At 33.9% G+C, this 18,845-nt stretch overlaps 1 protein-coding gene across 3 annotated transcripts in view; it reads right to left on the minus strand.

The window, feature by feature from the left end:
• Positions 1-18,845, minus strand: part of COL5A2 (collagen type V alpha 2 chain) — a 202,444-nt gene that overhangs the window by 39,032 nt on the left and 144,567 nt on the right. For all 3 annotated transcript variants that reach the window (XM_054699922.1, XM_054699923.1, XM_037523688.2), the window contains 11 exons: positions 15,679-15,789; positions 13,910-13,987; positions 11,977-12,021; positions 10,938-10,991; positions 10,574-10,627; positions 9,470-9,523; positions 6,276-6,329; positions 5,209-5,262; positions 4,611-4,655; positions 4,082-4,135; positions 2,023-2,067 (listed from right to left, as the gene is read on the minus strand). In XM_054699922.1, the coding sequence (XP_054555897.1) occupies positions 2,023-2,067; positions 4,082-4,135; positions 4,611-4,655; positions 5,209-5,262; positions 6,276-6,329; positions 9,470-9,523; positions 10,574-10,627; positions 10,938-10,991; positions 11,977-12,021; positions 13,910-13,987; positions 15,679-15,789 (648 nt within the window). The remainder of the gene's footprint in view (positions 1-2,022; positions 2,068-4,081; positions 4,136-4,610; positions 4,656-5,208; positions 5,263-6,275; positions 6,330-9,469; positions 9,524-10,573; positions 10,628-10,937; positions 10,992-11,976; positions 12,022-13,909; positions 13,988-15,678; positions 15,790-18,845) is intronic.

Consider the following 18,845-nt stretch of genomic DNA (forward strand, 5'->3'; position numbering starts at 1 on the left):
CATTTTGATCATGAATATTCCTCTACAACTCTCTCTCATAAGATTGTCTTTCTTGGTGTTGTATTAACAAAATTTACCTTATGGAGTCTGATTTAACTTTTGCTGTTTCAAGAAGATAAAATTGTTCCACAGACCAGTTAGCAGCATTTTCACTTACAATATTTTATGCTCAGTTACTACAAAATTCTTATCAAGAACAAAGCATGGCTATGCAATATGGCTCATAAATACATTTGTGTACTTTTAAAAACTTTTAATTTAGTACAATCATTGACCTGTGGAATCACCCATAGAACTTTAAAAAAATTAGGATTTCTCAGTCTATACCCAGAGACTGTGTTTGATTGCTGTAGATATCAATATATTTAAAAGCTTGCCAAAAGCAGCCAGTGTTGAAAACCACCATTTTAATAGTAAATAAAGGTTACTACATAATGCCTATATTATAATATATATACATATGTACATACATATTTTGCTTATAACTAGTTTTAGTCATAGAATAATTTCTTCTAAATGCCATTTCTTCCTTCAAAAAATCAGGTCACCACGATTAAAGTCACATAATTTGATGGAAAAAGTTATATATGAATCAATTATGATATAGTCCATAAGGTAACTTTATATAGACTGAGTCATTTTTTATTTTATTTTATTTTTTGCTTCTAGGGATATAATTTAAGTTCTTTTAGCAAAATAAAAATTGAAACTTAATCTATGCCACTGTTACAACTAGAATCTACTTTCTATTCACAGATATCACAAGATCATATACACCTTTTAGAATCTAAGTAGTTAATGAGCAATAATTGAAGAAAGAAAGAAAAAGGGTAAGGGGCAAAGTGATACATTAGAAAGTTATGAATTACAAAATTTTACTTTTGTTTAAAATTACTATCAGTAGTTAAATAAATGTTAAGATTTTCATCTTCAAATGTGAGTTAAAAGGTCTTAATTCCAGAGGAAAAGCTGTGAAATAGTGCAAAACACAATAGAACAAAACACAATAGAGCATCACTAACACCAAGCATAAAAAGCACAGTATATCAATTTTTAGCATACTGTGAGTCTTTCTCATTTCTCAGTTCATCTTACACTTTTACTTCCATGGCTTTATATATTAACTATATGTTAAAAGTTCCCAAATCTATATTTGTAATTCAAATTTCTATCTTGAGCTCTACTTTTCATATCCAATCACAAAATTGAATTCATTTCTTCTGGTCCTAAACTCACAAACAATAGCCTATTCATCTTTTTTGTATTTCCAGTTTCAGACAAATGGTAACACCATGTATCGAACTGTTGAAACCCAAAAACTAATAGGTCATGTTCACTCCTTTGAAATACTGTCAATACTTGTTACCACTATAATTTTAGCTCTTGTCTTTATAATTTCTCTCTAAGGTTATGCCAAAGGCATTCAAATTAGTCTCTCAGCCTTTAGTTCTAGCTATCTTCACTTTATATTCCATATTACCAGCAAATGATCTTTCTGGTTCATGACACTACTCTGTTTAAAATTCCTGAAGGTTATCTCATTACCTACTAAAGAAAATAGCTAAAACACCTTTAACATAGTAAGTATAAGCCTTCATGATCTAGCTTCTGCCTCTCACTCCCATTACACATCAGCATTTTCCTGGTTCATCATGTTTTTCTTCTATCCATCCTATGGACCATGCTAAAATCTTGCCCATTTTATACAATTATCTTTCAAGACTTAGTTTAAAAGTTGTTCCTCTTTAAGTCTTCCCTGACATTTGTCACTCACTACAGGTTTAGGTACTTTATTTCTTCTTAGACCTCAAGTTGCACTCTATACTATAGCAGTAAGCAATAGCATTATACACAATACTAACTGATGTACAGGTCTTCCTTAATAGCTACAGCAGTCATCAAGGACAAGCACAGTGTGTTTATAATCTTTCTATTCCATGTGTCTGGAAAACAGTATTGCTCTATATATTTTAATGAATAAATACATGGAGAATGAATAAATATGAAAGTAATATAGCTCACCATTGGCCCAGGTTTTCCAGGCATACCATGTGCACCTCGTTGTCCCTAATCAAGAGAAAGAATAGGATAAGATTACATTTATTTGCTCATAAATAAATCATTTGCTTTATGAAATTTTTCATGTTAAAAATTGAAAAATAAACATAAGGTTAACTGATAACAATCTTAACTGGGTTAATAGTAGAAAACGTACACAACTATACAACACTGGTAATGTAATAAACACATTGATCTTTATTAGTAATAAGACAGTCAAGATTGAAAAATGAAACAGATTAAAATTATTCTTTTTACTTTAAGGTATCACCTTCTGTCATATGAGCTCAAAGCATTTTGAACAATTCAGTATTGCTAATAATCAGATTAACTCAGACAAGGAAAATCATCCTTGTAAAAATAATAAACCACAGAGAGATAGAGAGAGAAAGAGAGATTAAGTTAAAGTGCATGCTGTGGGTATCAGCCAGATTCCATTTCAGGGTTAAAGCATTTATTTCACAGACAGAAAGTACAGAAGTATAACAAACTAATGACTTACAGTTGAACCCTCTCCACAAATTGCCCAAAACTAAAAGAAGTCACCTTTCTCAAGGTTATGCACTTCCCTGGGTCAATACAATGATACAAAGGATTGGCCTCCATTTGAGACAAATCTAAAGATCCAGCTCTCCAGCTCATTGGGCTTGACTGAGGTCTCTGTTGCAAATACTGAGATTTCTCCTTCTAATAAATTCTGATGCTTTTATTCATTTATTCACAAGTGTAGTTTTTAAGAGCATTCCCTCATAAATGCCATCATATAAATCTTTGCTTTGATTCTATTTGCTAAGAAACCTGACTTAAGACCCTAATACCACTGGTTCCAGAAGTGTTATAGGAAAGCAAATTCAAAATGGACTTTTTAGGCTGAATTCCTCACTGGCCAGTTTGTGATAGATAGATTATGGATCATCTTGGAAAGTGTGGTGATGCAGTAGTAATGTCTCCAATGGCAAACTGAGAAAGGGCATAAGTATAATGAAATGGGCTATGGGTACAATAGATCAGGAATTTAAGATGATTTATCGGGAAATAGCAATTGTAATGTGTATGGAGTGGTCTAGTTAAGTGAATCCAGCAGAGAAGGATGTTGAAAATCTGATAGTAATCAATCATCAATATAAGGCTTCTTGGTAGCATTTCAAAATTTTAACTCTTACAACCAGAAGCAAGAAAAAGCTGAAAACTGGGCCCAGAATATGATAAAGATTTATGAATTCTTGAGAAACTTGGTAATGCTCAAACCTAAAAAGTTTGTTATGCCATAGTCAGAGCTTTGGACCAAAGCCCTGGCTTTTATACCACTGAGAAGTTCTCAGATGGTTATCGTCCACAGGCTAGGGGTAACTATAAGGAATACTAGAAACCTGAGACACCTAGCAATAATAAGGATAATAAGATCACCAAGTAATAGAGACCAAGTGGTGGTCCTTAACCATCCAAAGCAAAGTGGGTGCAATGTCATACACTGCAAGGTTGAAACCTTAACAAGGGTAGCCTGACCTTTAGAGAGCTATGAAAAGAATAAATAAAATATGCAACCCTGCTCCCCCTGCAGCTTCAATGTATATGGACAGACAACAAGTGTATTAATCAAGACATACAATTAATAATATAAATTATGGACAAAAGATGCGCTCATCAAACTTACCTTTTAGTATTGTAGCAAACATTAAATAAAATTAAAATGCTGAAATAATGCTTGGCATATAATAAGTACCTATAAATATTACCTATTACAATTTTATTACTTTTCAAAGTTTATGTTTACCACGGGTTATATTCCCTGCTTCTGGAGGTTTTCATAATATTTTAAATTTCTGTACTAAACTAAGTAGACAAGTGTTCTATGGTTATGTAAGATGTTAAATTAAGAGAAAACAGGTGAAGAGTATACATGGAAACTCTCTATGCTATCTTCACAACTTTTCTATAAACTTAAATTTATTTAAAATTAATAAATAGATCAATTAAAATACATAAACAGTTCACCTGAGAGAACTGAAATACATATACTTACAGGAGCACCCTGTGGCCCAAGTCTACCTCTCTCTCCTGGCATTCCCCTTGGACCCTGTAGATGGCAAAGAAAAACACATCTCTTGAAGCATCTTCTTTGAACACTAGCATAATTTGAGAAATTACTCAGTCCAATTGAGACTGAATATAATGGGTCACCAAGCAATATTATTTCAAGGGACAATTCTGGGTATGAAAAACACTCTAACTGTGGAGACTTATAACCTACAACCTCTTACCTAAATATATTTCACTTAGCTTAATTTCAATAGACTAAATTTATAATAATCCTGATTTTAATAACAAGATAGAAAAGGAAAAAAGGCATTAAACAACTATGAAAAACAATGAAACACAAAAAGACTTTTCTACTCAACTAGATGCTGTATCTTGGTGTATTTCCCTGGCAGCTGGCAATCAAGATTATTTCAACAACTCACATATTTTCTTTGTCTTTTTTTTTCCAATTGTAAACATTCTCTTAATATGATCTAAAAAAGGAAATAACAAAGAATTAAATTTATACTCACCATTGGGCCCATGGCACCCATTGGACCTGTGGGGCCAGCTTCACCCTAAAGCAAAAATGAGATTGCAATATAGTATGAGAAAGCTACAAATGATAGTCACATCACTTTCTTCTATGTGTGTCAGTTTAAAAGCGTATTTTACAACTGAACATTTTAAAGGCATAGTAGCAACAATGACTCTCAAAATTCTGCTAATTACCTTTTCTCAAAACACAACTGAAATTTAGCTTCTAATAGAAATAAGTCTAAAATAAAACTGAGGATTTAAAAAATAGATGGAACTATCACACCTATTCATATTAATTACTGCCAAAAGGGAAATTTTATGTCTATGTCTGAGAATACTTTAGCTCAACTACACTGATAGAAACCCAAGGCCATGGTGGCGATTCTTGATGACAGTTAAGTCAATAACTGGCACGTATCCTGGCAAATCTATTGCCATTCATCTATGAAAATTACATTTATCTATTTAAGCATTCATTTTTATATCCATCTTTCTTCCAGAATTATTTAAAGTGGTTCTAAAATATTGCTATGCACTTACAACATAACTGAAATGCAACTGTGAGGTTACATGGAGGTATTTTGCAATTACCTTGGAACCAGTAGCTCCAACTTCACCTTTAGGGCCTTCAAGACCTTTGGTTCCCTGAGAAGAAAAATATAAATGTACATTTTACTGCATTTATCCTCAGAAGCATGAAAAAAGAACCAAAACAGCAGACAGAAATGCCTTGAAAATGGATCTTAAATTTAAAGTTGATATCCAAAATATTTCTGAATTCTCTATGTGTTTAGAGCATCTATTTAAAAAAAAAAACTAAACTAGGGTTTTGGCCTTAAATAACATCTTCAATTCACATTGTTCTCACATTTCAAATTTGCATGGCTTCATAGAAAGTTAATGTATAATTACAAATAAAAAAATCTTTAAAGGTCGTGGTGGCTTTATGTTAATGGTTATAGAACTATGGATTTATACAATACAGATTATATTTAGAGGTGATGTGCAAAAAATTAATAACTAATACAGCAGCAATAATCCTAATCAGAAGCTCAACTACTCAAAACAAAGGCTAGGTAGTATGCACTGAATATCAATCACCTTTTCAGATAGACAGAAGATAGATTGATGATAATTATAGATAGACAGATCGAAAGATAGACAGACAGATGTATAGCTTCTATATGCATGCCTAACATATAAAGGTCACATATTAATTATCTTGAGTTATAAAGAGAGAAACATTATATGACTTTCCAAGTCCATGTTGACTGGGGCCCTCCCATGATCTAGTACACTGTCTAGTATCATGTCACATATTACTAAGAACTAATTGCCTATTTTCTCAACTGTATCCCTTATTAGCCTCAAGCTGAAGTCCATGGACTTATCTTGTTCATCACTGTATCTTCTTTTGCAGCATAGCACTGAAGGCATATTAAGAATACAAAATACATTTGCTTATATAAAATCAAATGAAATTTGAAGTAAATATATAAAAACAGTATGATTTTGGTGACAACAAATTAACACTGCAACCACAGTTAGTAAAAGGACAATTGACAAATGGAATTGTAAAGATACTGAAGGTAATTTATCCCCCAGACCCTACTCAGCAAGCCACAGTATCTGAAAGAACTATAAAGGTTTGAACTTACTCGGTGACCCTTCAGTCCTGGAAGACCAGGGGCCCCAGGAAATCCTCGAGCTCCCTGTGGAAAAAAAAAGTGATAAGACATTTCACAGTTATTAATAAGAATAAGAAATTGTTTAACATATATAAAAATATATGTGGTACATACTTTTTCATCTATACCAAAGAAGAGAAAGAAGCAGTACATTTTTATCTATCATAAAACATTTACCTGATCAAAAATTAACAAAGCAAACACACTGTTAGAAATGGAAATTTGATTTACACAGAGACAGAGATTAATAGCAAGTATTGATTTGATAACATTTTCAATTTTTCAAGTGACATAATTGTATTATGATTAGTAGCAAAAAAAAAAAAAAAGAAAACAAGCATGAATCAACACGTTCAGTGTCTGATCAGGTCAAGGCATAAGGAAAAAATCAGAAAAAAATCAGGAGGGAAATTAAGGAATACTATGATTTCCCTTCTTTATATCAGGCTTTATTTGTGGTAGAAGAATAAACACAATTGTAGCAAAGCAATGTGTTTTATTTTCTCTCAACTTCTAGCAGCAGAGTATGATTAGAAATACATGAAAATTTTATTAGATATTCTAAGTAAAATATTCAAGAGAAGCTCTGTGGATTTTGACTGTCTAAAAATCTCAATGAGGAAATGACAATCATATAGAAACACAAGTCAAGAAATATGGAAAGAATGGGCTGGTTCCTTGACTCAATAATATCTGTTAAATATATAATTTTATAACCTTCCATCTAAGCATATTGGATAACAAAACAATAGAAATATAACAAAAATATCAATTCCAAATGGAAGACTATTTGGAAATGATTTTGAAACTTTTTCTTAAAATAGATAAGAATGCTGTGACTTAATTATTCACTTAATTGTTCACATTATTCTGGTTTTGAAGTGAATGTCATTACCACTACCACCAGCAAACTGAGTACCTTGATAACACAGATTTATGTTATCAATTATTAATCTGCATACCCTGTTACTTAAACTTATGCTGGGTTAGTGGGCATTCAATGAATAATCAGTGAATTAAAAAACTGAAGAAATGAGTTTACATTTCTCTTAACATGCCACTATTCCTAAGGAAATTGTTTTGTGCTAGGACAATCTTATACAAATAGCAAAATTCTTCTGTTCTGCATTGTCATAGACTTCATTCACTGCCAATGAAATAATGAATAAGAAACTCAATAAATGAATTTCATCTAATAAAAGGAAAGCAACAATTTCTCTGTGACCACTTGCAGGGGAAATATTTTTAGAGTGTTTTGTGAAGGAGATGGTGGTTATTACAGTAAGGGCACATCAAACCTGGCTTTCTGAACAAAAAAATTCCACCAATTCTTCTGTTTACATAGCCCTGCTTAGGAATTCTTTCACCTCTAGAACTTCCTTTAAGTTTTTCCACTTGGAATGCTCCCCTTTCCTGAGAGTTTTTCTCCCTTCCATCCTGAGCAGGAAATTCAGCACACAATCAACTAAATCTACAGGGGAATTACCGAGCTATGTTATTTCAAATAATTAGCTAACTTTAGGGGGTTTGTGCTCTGCAAGGGAATTCTCACATGATTACATTTCTCTAATTTAACACAAAAAATAAACCAGATGTACTAGTGCTCATAAAATTTTCTCATTCTGCTGACCCAAGACTGTCATCACACCCCAATCACACATCTTTGCATTGCACTTGCAAAGTGCATCTGTGACATGCTGGCAGGCACATTTCCTCCCCATGGAGGACACACACTGTGAGTCTGTGCAAGAATGCAGCAGGATGGGAAGTTCAAGCCCAGATTGGTTGACATAGACATCTGTGCTGATGACTAAACCTCATGCCTTTCTTTATCTGTATTGATTGACTTCCCAGGCTAATGGGAGAGGAAAGAAAAGAGAGAACACAAGGAGCTAGGGAACTGGTTTTGCATTTGAAACTAAATAATCATTGGAGCCCTGTAAATTCCCTTAAAAGATCAGCATTCATGTGTTTAAAAAAATTCCTAGCATTGAAACTCATCAATTTTCATAAAGTACATGGAGAGTAATTCAATACTGTTGGATGTGTTGAATGGTAGAAACATTAGAAAATTATAGGAAATATGGTAAACTGGAGTCAAAATCAGTTTATAGGAGAAGCTTTAAGAACAGGAATGTTATCAGAGGATTTATGCCTACTTATATTCTCTAATTTTCCCCATTGCCTCTGTAGCACATCCTGGGGAACACCTATCAAAGTAGTATGAGTGAGAACAGAAAGGTGATTCAAAGTGTAGTTAAGTGTCCCAGATCCTGAATTCTCATGGACTGAGTTGGCAGGAACCTATTCCTGCAGGGAGCCAAGTGGGAGGGAAACAGCTGGGTTAAGAGCATTGGCAATCGGTGAATCTTGTCTGGGGATTTTAGGACCCAGAACATCAATCAAGAATTTCAGCCAATGTTAAGATTTGGGTAGCAACCAAAGAGGCATCCTATCCACAACTTATTGTACATAGCATATAAAAAACAAATGAATAAAGCCATTATTTTTTGACATGCTGTCAACACAAAATAAACATATTAAAAAGATTTTTTTAAAAGATAAAAGGGGGAAAACCAAATAAGACATCAGTGTAAAAAAATAATAACAGTTGAAAACACAGCAAAGCAAAAACAGACAATTATAAATCAGAGACATCCTGCAGGGGAGGAGGAGGGAGAGGGATCTGAGGGAGGGAGGGAGGAGCACAGGGGACTGAGGTGATGGTGCACGGGTGCATTGGTGAAGGAAACTACAGGGACTACACCTGAAGGGGTAGGGGGAAGCAAATATTGTTTAAAAATGAACAATGATGTAAAAAATTTTTTAAATAAAAAAAGATAAAAGGGATCATGATGTTGTGAAATGTATATATAAATAGGCTGATGACTTATCTGAAAATACCATACTCAGTTTGTAGAGAATCCACATTTGGTTATGATATCATTCTCTGACTTTGGGACAGTCATTCAATGGTGCCAATGCAAAGCAGAAAAAAGGAGCTGGTTATCAGTTTGACAAAACGTCCTGTTTTGCAATGGCAGAAGGTACATATTATGGTAACAGTTTCTAACACACATACATACAATGAAATGTGAATTAATCTTGTTTTTTATATTTTGAAATATGTCTTTATGGTATTGAATTCATAAGCATAAACTTACCGGAGATCCTGAAAATCCCACTTCACCAGGATTTCCATTTCTTCCAGGCTCACCCTTTACAAGGGAAAAAAAAATCAAAGTGGGGGGAATAAAAGGGAATGAAAGTCTTCTTCTTCTGAAACTAGATGACAAGTGAATTGCAAATAAAAGGTCTTCTTTAAAAAGCTCATGCTCAATGCTCTCAGCAGTATAAAAACAGTTCTATTCCTGATGGCAGTCTATACTACAAGTCAGTTTGTGAGATTTCATTAATTTATCAAGAAGAAATGACTATTAAATTATACTAAGATGACTTAGCTCTCCATTTCATGACCATAAAAATTTACACACATATATTATGAAATATAACAAAAACACATGACACTGAATTGAAAGTGTTTCTTAGTACTACTTGCCATATCTTTTCTTGTGCTTAAAAAAATAAGAATTCCCAGAGTTGTTTCTTTAGTGCTAAATTAATGTAATAATCTGTTTTAAACATATCTCATGACACTCAAAGAGAATCACACAGAAATTAATAGTTTATCCATTATTTTATCCTTAACTCTGGTGTGACAAAGAATCCAGAAAAGCAAATCTGTTCTCTGATCACAAATCCTTAGTATTAAAATCTGGACTCTAAATTTTAATTAAAAATACAATTGGAGAAATTACTTTTTAGCATTGGAAAACAATATTGATGTTATACTACTAATGCATTTAAAAAATCTATTTAATGTAGACCTTATAATGAATGGCATTCGAGCAAAGTATTTTTTTTGCCATCAGAGCAAAGTATTTTTTTCTCATAATATTTTTAGAGATACCAGCAGCAAAAGTTGCAGCTATTGTCTTAATTCTAGTATCTCATGAAGAAATCATAATGGAAAATCTATAGGATGCAAGGAAAGATAAGAGAATGCAATAATATAGTACCATGAAAACTAAAAGGACTTTCAGATTGTGTAAGATTCCATCCTGAGTTCTCCAGTTTTGACTGACTTAAGTGGAAGATAAATGTGGAGGAAATTAAATGGAAATTAATGATTCCTATTCATGTAAATAGGATAGCTCCTTCTTAGCCTCTTTCAAAGTTTCAAAGCACAATGAAGAAAAGCAGCTTACATCTTCACCAGGCTTTCCAGGAGGGCCCTCTGGACCACGTGCACCAACGGGACCCTAATAACAAAACAACAGAAGAGGAAAAAAGAGTATTTACCTACACCTACCAATGGTGTAATCTAAAATATTATTGAGATAAATGAAAATGTCAAAGAAAATAGTTTTATTAATATTCCAAATCTTATATCTCTCAAATTATGAAATGAAAAAGAAAAAAGTTTAATTTTATAAAGGCATGTATCTTACTGCTGTTAGCTAATCATATTCAAAGCCTCTGAATATTGAAATTTTCTGCCACTGGACTCATGAGACTGCTACAATGGTGGACCTATATTTAACTGGGTCTATGTGCTCACTTGACATTTACCATTGGTCCAGGTTCACCAGGTTCACCAGGAGGTCCTGCAGGGCCAGTACCACCCTAAAATTGAGAATATATATATATATAAGCATATGCAAAATATATATACCAACCCAAGAGAAAAAGAATACTTAATTCTATATTCTCTACAGTCAATTATTAAAATTTTTGGCTCCACCACTCTCCAGCTGTGTGACTTTGGGTGAGATACCTACTCTTGCTATACCTTGGTTTCCTACTCTGTAAAATAACAATAATATGGTGCCTACTTCATTAGGCCATTGTTACAGCTCTGTGGATTGTTAATGCATGTTAAGAACTTATAACAGTGCTGGCAGGGCATGTATCACTGTCAATAGTAGTCATCACTATGACCCTGATCATGGTCATCTTCATCATCATCAACAGTCACCTATGTCTTCCATTCATAATATAAAGTGACATGAAGTAAAACTCCACACACATGATAATGACAATATAGCATCATTGAGCCAAGAATAACTTTTCTTTCTTCTCTCTGAAAAATTATTTCCTACTGTCTGTCAAACTGCAACAAAAATTAAAATTGCTCAAAATAATTATTTCTGTTATCTAATAGCTTAAAGAAATATAGTATTAAACTTATTTTTTAAATTTCCATGGAGTGATCACTTTAACTTCTATTACTAACAATACCATGTTTTTAGAACACACGCCTTCTATGATCTGATTTCATGACCTCAGAGTTGGCATATAACTGTTAATGAGAATTTCCATCATGACATGAGACAATGATCTGTTATTTCAGAAGCAAAAACATATAAAAATTCTTTGTTTTAGAGGTCAGTGTCATAAAGGAACCAGATGGTAAAACTTTGGCCTCATGAAGAAACACTGAGAAACATACTGCATATATTTCTGAGTGAAAATTAATTAAATGCAACGCATTCAACTTGAGAATCACCATATTCAATTGAAAGGCCAGCCAGAAGCAGTCTTGTTACAGAGACTTATTTGTTGTTTTCTTTTTTGCTACAATATATAATTTAATTATTAAAAGACTTACTTGCTGCCCTTGTAAACCTTGTGGTCCTCTTGGACCAACAGGACCCTTGAAAACAAATAATAAGAAAAGTTTTATGTCTCTGACAATTAGGTAAAACATTTCAAAATGTTAAATCAGCTTTAGAATTTAAAAAAGTGATATCCTGTACATGGAAGACAATGGTATTCTCCATGTGTACTCATCTGGAATACAGCCAAATTTGAGATTAAAGTTTGGAGAACATTTGGGAAGATTTCATACACACCCTCTGTGTCATAAAGAGAAATAAAGACTATGCCTTGTACACACCCAATGTCCTTGGGACAAGAACATTGGCATGTTTAAGGGTTGGTTCTGTTAAACTTGAACATCTGAGAAAAGAAGTCTTTGCAGGCATGAAGGAGCTATCAAAATATCTGTTTAATTTTTCAGCTTCACAGTTAACAAGTCCTGTAACTTAAATTAGCAGGTTGAATTAAAAGTTTATGAAGTCATCAATAGTAATGACTAGATTATTCTAAATTACATTTACAAGTATCTAGAGTACTGAGTTTTCTGGGTTATTTCTTTCTCTCATAGCATACATTTAAATAGTCACACAAAATTCCCCATTTTTGAATATGAAACTAATACACTGAGGCATAACAAGGAGGTAAAAAGGAAAATGCAAACAAAAAAAAGTTAATATATGTTTACATAATGTTTTAAATATCACTTTAAAAAAGTAAAATCAATTAAATAAAAATCAAGTTTTTTTTCTGATAGCAAAAATAAATTTGCATTTTAGTTTGATTAAATGTTTAGCTAGTAAGAAAATTAAATTTCATTAAAAATATATATGTAGTTTTCAAATGGATAAAAACATGTATTTCAGAAAAATATCCCAAGACAATCACTGATTAGACCATATCATTAGTAACTTTTATTTTACTTTTTTAAACTATTAAACTATTTTAAACTGGGGAGTAGGCCAGAGGTGTCGGGGGCTAGGGGGAGAGGATTCACCAGAGACAGTAGGGAGCAGAAGAAGTGGATCCACTGAAATGCACTGCTGAGGGGAGCAGCAGGCAAGACAGGAGAGGTCTGTTGCACCATGTGGGTTAGCTCCCTGCCTGGGGATCCAACTCCCATGGCAGTGGCTGGCAACAGTTGGTAGCTCTGTACCTGCAACCCCTGCACCACCAGAGAGTGCCAGTAACTTTAAAAAATGTACCATGTTTAAGTTATTCACAATGCTGGCCTTCCTTAAAGATGGGTAGAAGGGTGGTTATCTATGTGGTATGACTTTACACTTCTTAGTGTCTGAAATTTCACTAATCTGGGATGCTTCTGAATTCTGTTCTGAGCAAAAAGCATGTTTTGAAAAGTGTTCATTTATCCAGTGAGATTTCATTGCTGCAAATACTCAGATTAAGTTACTTGCCCAAAGAAAATGGCAATCTTAGTGGTCTCAAAAGAGGATGCAGATAGTCTGAGCCCCATCAAAGAAACTGAAGTTGTTGGCATAGGACAGTGGAGAATAATATGAACATAGAAGAGAAAACACTGAAAATAAAAATGAAAAAAATCTCATTTTAAGTTTTGTGAAATTCTTGTTTCTAACAATGCCATAAAACAGATTTTGTAAATTTAACAGAAAATTGTAGTATTTTTTAAAGTGCAACTTTTGTTGCAGCAATGGTTAAACGTTTTAAAATCCTTTATTTTCTTCAAATATTAAGTGAAATATACATACAGCACTTTTTTAATATCAGCAAATATTCTGCATAGTTAAGAATGGAACACCACTGGATTTTTGACTGGTACATAACAGGGTTGGATAAATTAATGGAATGAATAAATGAATGGATAAAGATGCTTAAGAAGACACAATCCTTCTTAACTAGTTCACTCAAACCTCTCTTTTTGTAACAGTTTTTCAAGTACTTCGATTATCAGTAAAATCTGCACTTACCACAGAGCCAGGCATCAAACCCACTTGACTCCCAAGTCCAGATTTTTCATCCAACCCAGCCATCTGAGCTGAAAACGGCTGTAAAAGCAAAATGTTGACATTTTTCCGACAGTAAAAGACATATCAGCATACATTTTAAATTAAGAAATGTACATTCTCTGAGATTCATACAGAAATGCTCTTCTGAGAAGCTTTAAAACTTTTTACTTTAAAGTAAGGAAAAGATTTCCTTTGTCTTTCATTGTATGTGTTTTTGATTGAAAAGTCCTCAGAATATTTTATTGCAATGATATTGTTTCAGAAAAATCACTGTACTGGTCCAAATATCTGTTACTTGATAAAAGTATGGATCATTTTGACAAGTACTTAGCCAGTCTAATCAATTTCAGATTGAAATTTCTTTATCTGATTTCCTCCCATGATCAGAACAAACCAAACATCTGAACATAGGCTAAAAGATTCCTTTAAAATATTTATTCTAAAGATTCCAGATTCCATTTCAGTCTATTTTACTTAAATTGTAGTATTTCTTTGTTCACTGCCAGTAAAATAAACATTAAACTATTTATGTTAAGTTGATAAACACTTTATAATCTATTAATGAATCCTTGAACATTCTACAAAGTGATAGCTATTCTAATTTTTATCTATTCACTTTTACATCTAAAAGTCTCTGGTGGGCCTCCCCGGTGGTGCAGCGGTTGAGCGCTGGGTTGCAAGGCTGCTCGCAGCCTCTGCAGTGCCAGTTCGATCCCGGGTTGCTGGCGAGGGTCCCACATGGCGCGCAGACCTCTCCTGCCGCCTGCTGCTCCCCTCAACAGTGTACTTTGTCAGTCTGCCTGCTCTGCTCCCCGCTCTGTTTCTGGTTAATTCTCTCACCCTCCCGCGCTTCTGACTGTACCCAGTGCTTGTATAAATAAATAAAATAAATCTTAAAAAAGAAAAAAAAAAAAAAAATAAAATAAAAGTCTCTGGTAACAAAATTGACAAAAATTGTCCATAATAGTCCTATTAATTTCCAGACTTAAATGGGAGAAGAAGGCATTATTGGTTAAAAAAATAAACTTGCAACATACATCTGAAGAGGTGTGATCCTATACCTCTGAATCATATTCAGTGTTGTAAATCAATATTATTTTAATTTTTTAATTGGCAATTTCATCTAAAATCAGTTAAAAAACAAATGTATGAACTGTTGTAAAACAAAAATTGAATTTCAGGGCTCCATATGTTTTCTATTATTCTATGAAAACTACTCATAAATCCCCTATCTCTGACACTCAGAATTCAGTGATATATATAGAAAAGGATTTTGTTTTATTTTACTTCTGGAAATACTTATATAGCATTTTTAACATCAACTTTATCGACATGATCACAGATGTTTCATCCTCCCTTGGTAAGGAAGACAAGACACCAATTTCACCAGCTTCCTGAGTCTACAGTGCCACAGAAGGATAGAGATGCATCTCCCTTTTCAACTCATCTTGGGAACAACGTTAATGGGCCTATAGAGTCAGCAGAAAGAACTAAGTTCACAGAGTCCATTGAGAAACAAATAATTTGAAGAAGCACCTTCAAAAATTCCCTGTTGATTTCCTACTTTTACTGTTCATAGCAGCACTGTATTCATTTAACTGCTCTTACAGTTAAGGGTAAACATCTGAAGGTACAGAATTTAAAATGTTAACAAGAAATCAAAATATGTTTCTAAAAGAAACCAACAATATATTACCTAAATATGATATAGAACAACGCATACAACTCACCCTGCTCATGCCATCTGGTCCTGGATGGGATGGATGTCCAGGAGGTCCTGGGGCACCAGGTTGACCAGGAACACCTGGTTCTCCATCAATTCCCTGAGGACCACGAGGACCCTGAAAAACAGATTGGTGGAAATTATAACCCATTTCTAAATATGTACTACATAGAAAGCTAAAAGCACAGACTTCTTGAAGGAGTTGAATTGTTCATTATTTTAAAAATGAATTGCCATACTATGTGATTCCAAGTATGGAGACACTAAAAAGATCATTGGTTGTCAGGGTTTAGCAATGGGAATGGGGAATGAATTGATGGAGCACATATAGTGATGAGTGCATGTCATTACATACTTTGCCAAATGCCCAGAATGTACACCACCAAGAAGAACCCTAATGTAAACTATGGACTCTAAGGATGTTGAAATTGAGGAAGCCTCTGTGTGTATGGAGGAGTGTATGGGAACGCTCTGTGTTTTCCTCTCAATTTTGATGTGAACCTCAAACTTCTCCAAAAAATTAATTCTTAAAAATATCATATTCTAGAAATCTGCAATAGTGCATCATTACCAATTTCTCTACCATTGCAACATATGGATTCTGGGTTAGAACATTACTCTTGATGTATTAAATCTCCAGTAATCGTACTTTTTGGAATAATTGTAAAATTGCATTCATTTCATCAGTATTCTAGAATGAGCTTCCTTATTTGGTTGAGTTTTGCTGTTCAAAGTTATTTAATCATGAATTTTTAAATTAATTTGTTTATATTATATTAGATTACAGTTTACTACCTATAAGTCTAATTAACTGCCTCCCACACAAAAAATAAATAAATAAATAAAATAAACCAGCAAAATTCCCTTGATTACGGGCCTTTCCAGTGGCCCAGCAGTTGAAAGCTGGGCTGCGAAGCTGTCTGCAGCCTCTGCAGCGCTGGTTCAATCCCCGGCTGCCGGCAAGGGTCCCACATGGCACTCAGACCTCTCCTGACCCCACTGCTCCCCTCAGCAGTGTACTTTGGTCCTTCTGCCTCTTCTGCTCCCCGCTCTGGCTTGGTGAATTCTCTCACCCTCCTGTGCCTCTGTCTGTACCCAGGGCTTTTATAAATAAATAAATCTTTAAAAAAAAAATTCCCTTGATTGGGATTGTGGTGGGTTTTTTTTTTTCATCTTTCTAAGTTTTTTAATGCTTTTCATAGCTTCTGGCATATAGTAGACACTCAATATATGCTTTTTACATTTACACATTCATACCCTTTAGTATTTGAAGTCTGGTACACCATCCCCAAAGGTAGACCAAACTGATGAGAAATAGAGAGAAAGGCACAGTAACACAGCCAAATATAGTCCTCAGAGGAGTGAGCAATATGATTTCTAGTGCCAAGTTCCACCCTCCTCCTAACCCACATTCTGAAGGCAGCTTGGGGATTAGCCACGTCCTCAGTTCTAGAAAAGCTCAGTTCACTAACATCATCATTCCCACAAGACTCGTTAAGCATTTTCTGGCTGTTTAACCCTGAAGAGTCTTAAGATACTTTAAAAGGCAAGAAAGAGAAGCAGGGATCAATAAAAATATGGTAAATGAACAGAGGTTGACAGTAAAAGAAGCTTCTCATGTCTAAACATGAGGCTATCTACTGGCTCACAATAAACAACTGGAATCTGAGCTGACAGAGCAAAGGGAGTAAATACAGGACCACCTGAGGTGGTAGAGGGGGTAATTTGCACATGATAGTTTGGAGGAGGATGAAATGATAGCTACTTAGATATTTATTAATATATGGTAATTTATTAAACAATTTATATAAATGTGGTTGCTTCCTGGAAGCAAATTTATCTATTTAATAGGAGACAACATTTTGAAAAATAATTTCTCAGAATATTATTCTCATCCTTTAAAAATCAAACCCTTTCTGTCTCCTAAACCACTGCCAATTCATTGCACTCTTCATTATGCATAATGGAGGCTTATTTTAATTGCTCTCTAGACTCCTCAAATGTGAACAACATGAACTAGAATGGGGACACAGATGAAATATTTACACACCTACTCATCGAGCTTATGTGGAAATCTTAATGTGTTTTTGAAATGTGAAATTCTTAACAGATAACTAGGCATTGTTAGAAAACAAAAAGTAAGCAAAAAATATTATTTCTGGTCCTAGAAACTTCCAAAGATAAAACAAAAATCTCACTTAGTGTTAATAGAAGTAGAGGTTGGGTAATACCAATCCTCAAAAATCATGTTCCTTCTCCAGGAATCTGGAATTAGTAATCATGTTTTAAAGTTGTCTCCAAAGACAGTCCACTGTTTTACTGACTTCATAGTGCATTTTGTGTCTCCATGGCACCTCCTCTAAATAGTTTACATAATTTAATTTTATAAAAATTAAGATTAGAAGCAATAAAAGCTCATGAAAATTTATCTAAAATTAAGTGAACATAGTAAGCAAGATAAGTGAAAAAAACAATACATGAGCATTTTTACTGATAAATATTAAAAACAAAAATTATAACTTTGGAATCCATTAAAAACATGTATTTATTTTATGTTTCCAAGGAAGCTGAATCACATACATTTAATATTAAGGTAAATGTCCTATTTAAATTCACTCCCTCCCACTGCCCAGATTATTCTAGCATCTCAGGCAGCAATATACAATTAAAAAGTACTTGTATATTGCCACTAGGTGGCGACCTCTAAACATCCAGGAGTATAAAGGAATAATGTAAGCCTGAAGAGTCAGAAACTATGTTCACTGCTAGTTACTAGCATCACACAAAAATTACAATAATGTTAAAATTAGTAAGAAATGGCATATTTCCCATCTTATAATGAGAAAACAGACCTAAAGAGGATACCTGTCATGCACATTTAGAACTCAGTTCACCATTGATCATCTCCTGATAAGTTGCTAGTTTTATCGCTATGAAGTTACCAAGACAACACACTGAAAACTAGAATGTATGATGAGGCAGCCATGATGAGCACTGGGTAGAAATAAAGGTTTCCTGAGATCAGTAGTTCTCAATCCAAAGCAATTTTTCCCCTACAGGACAACTGGCAATGGCGAGACATTTTCAGTTGTCAGAATTTGGTGAGGGAGGGTGCGGGTGTTGCTACTGGCACCTGACACAAATCAGGAAAGCTGGCTACCACCCTATAGTGCA

The sequence above is a fragment of the Talpa occidentalis genome, unplaced genomic scaffold (genome assembly GCF_014898055.3).
Source record: "Talpa occidentalis isolate TD23 unplaced genomic scaffold, MPIMG_talOcc4v2.1 talOcc4.3, whole genome shotgun sequence".
NCBI classification, from domain to species: Eukaryota; Metazoa; Chordata; class Mammalia; order Eulipotyphla; family Talpidae; genus Talpa; species Talpa occidentalis.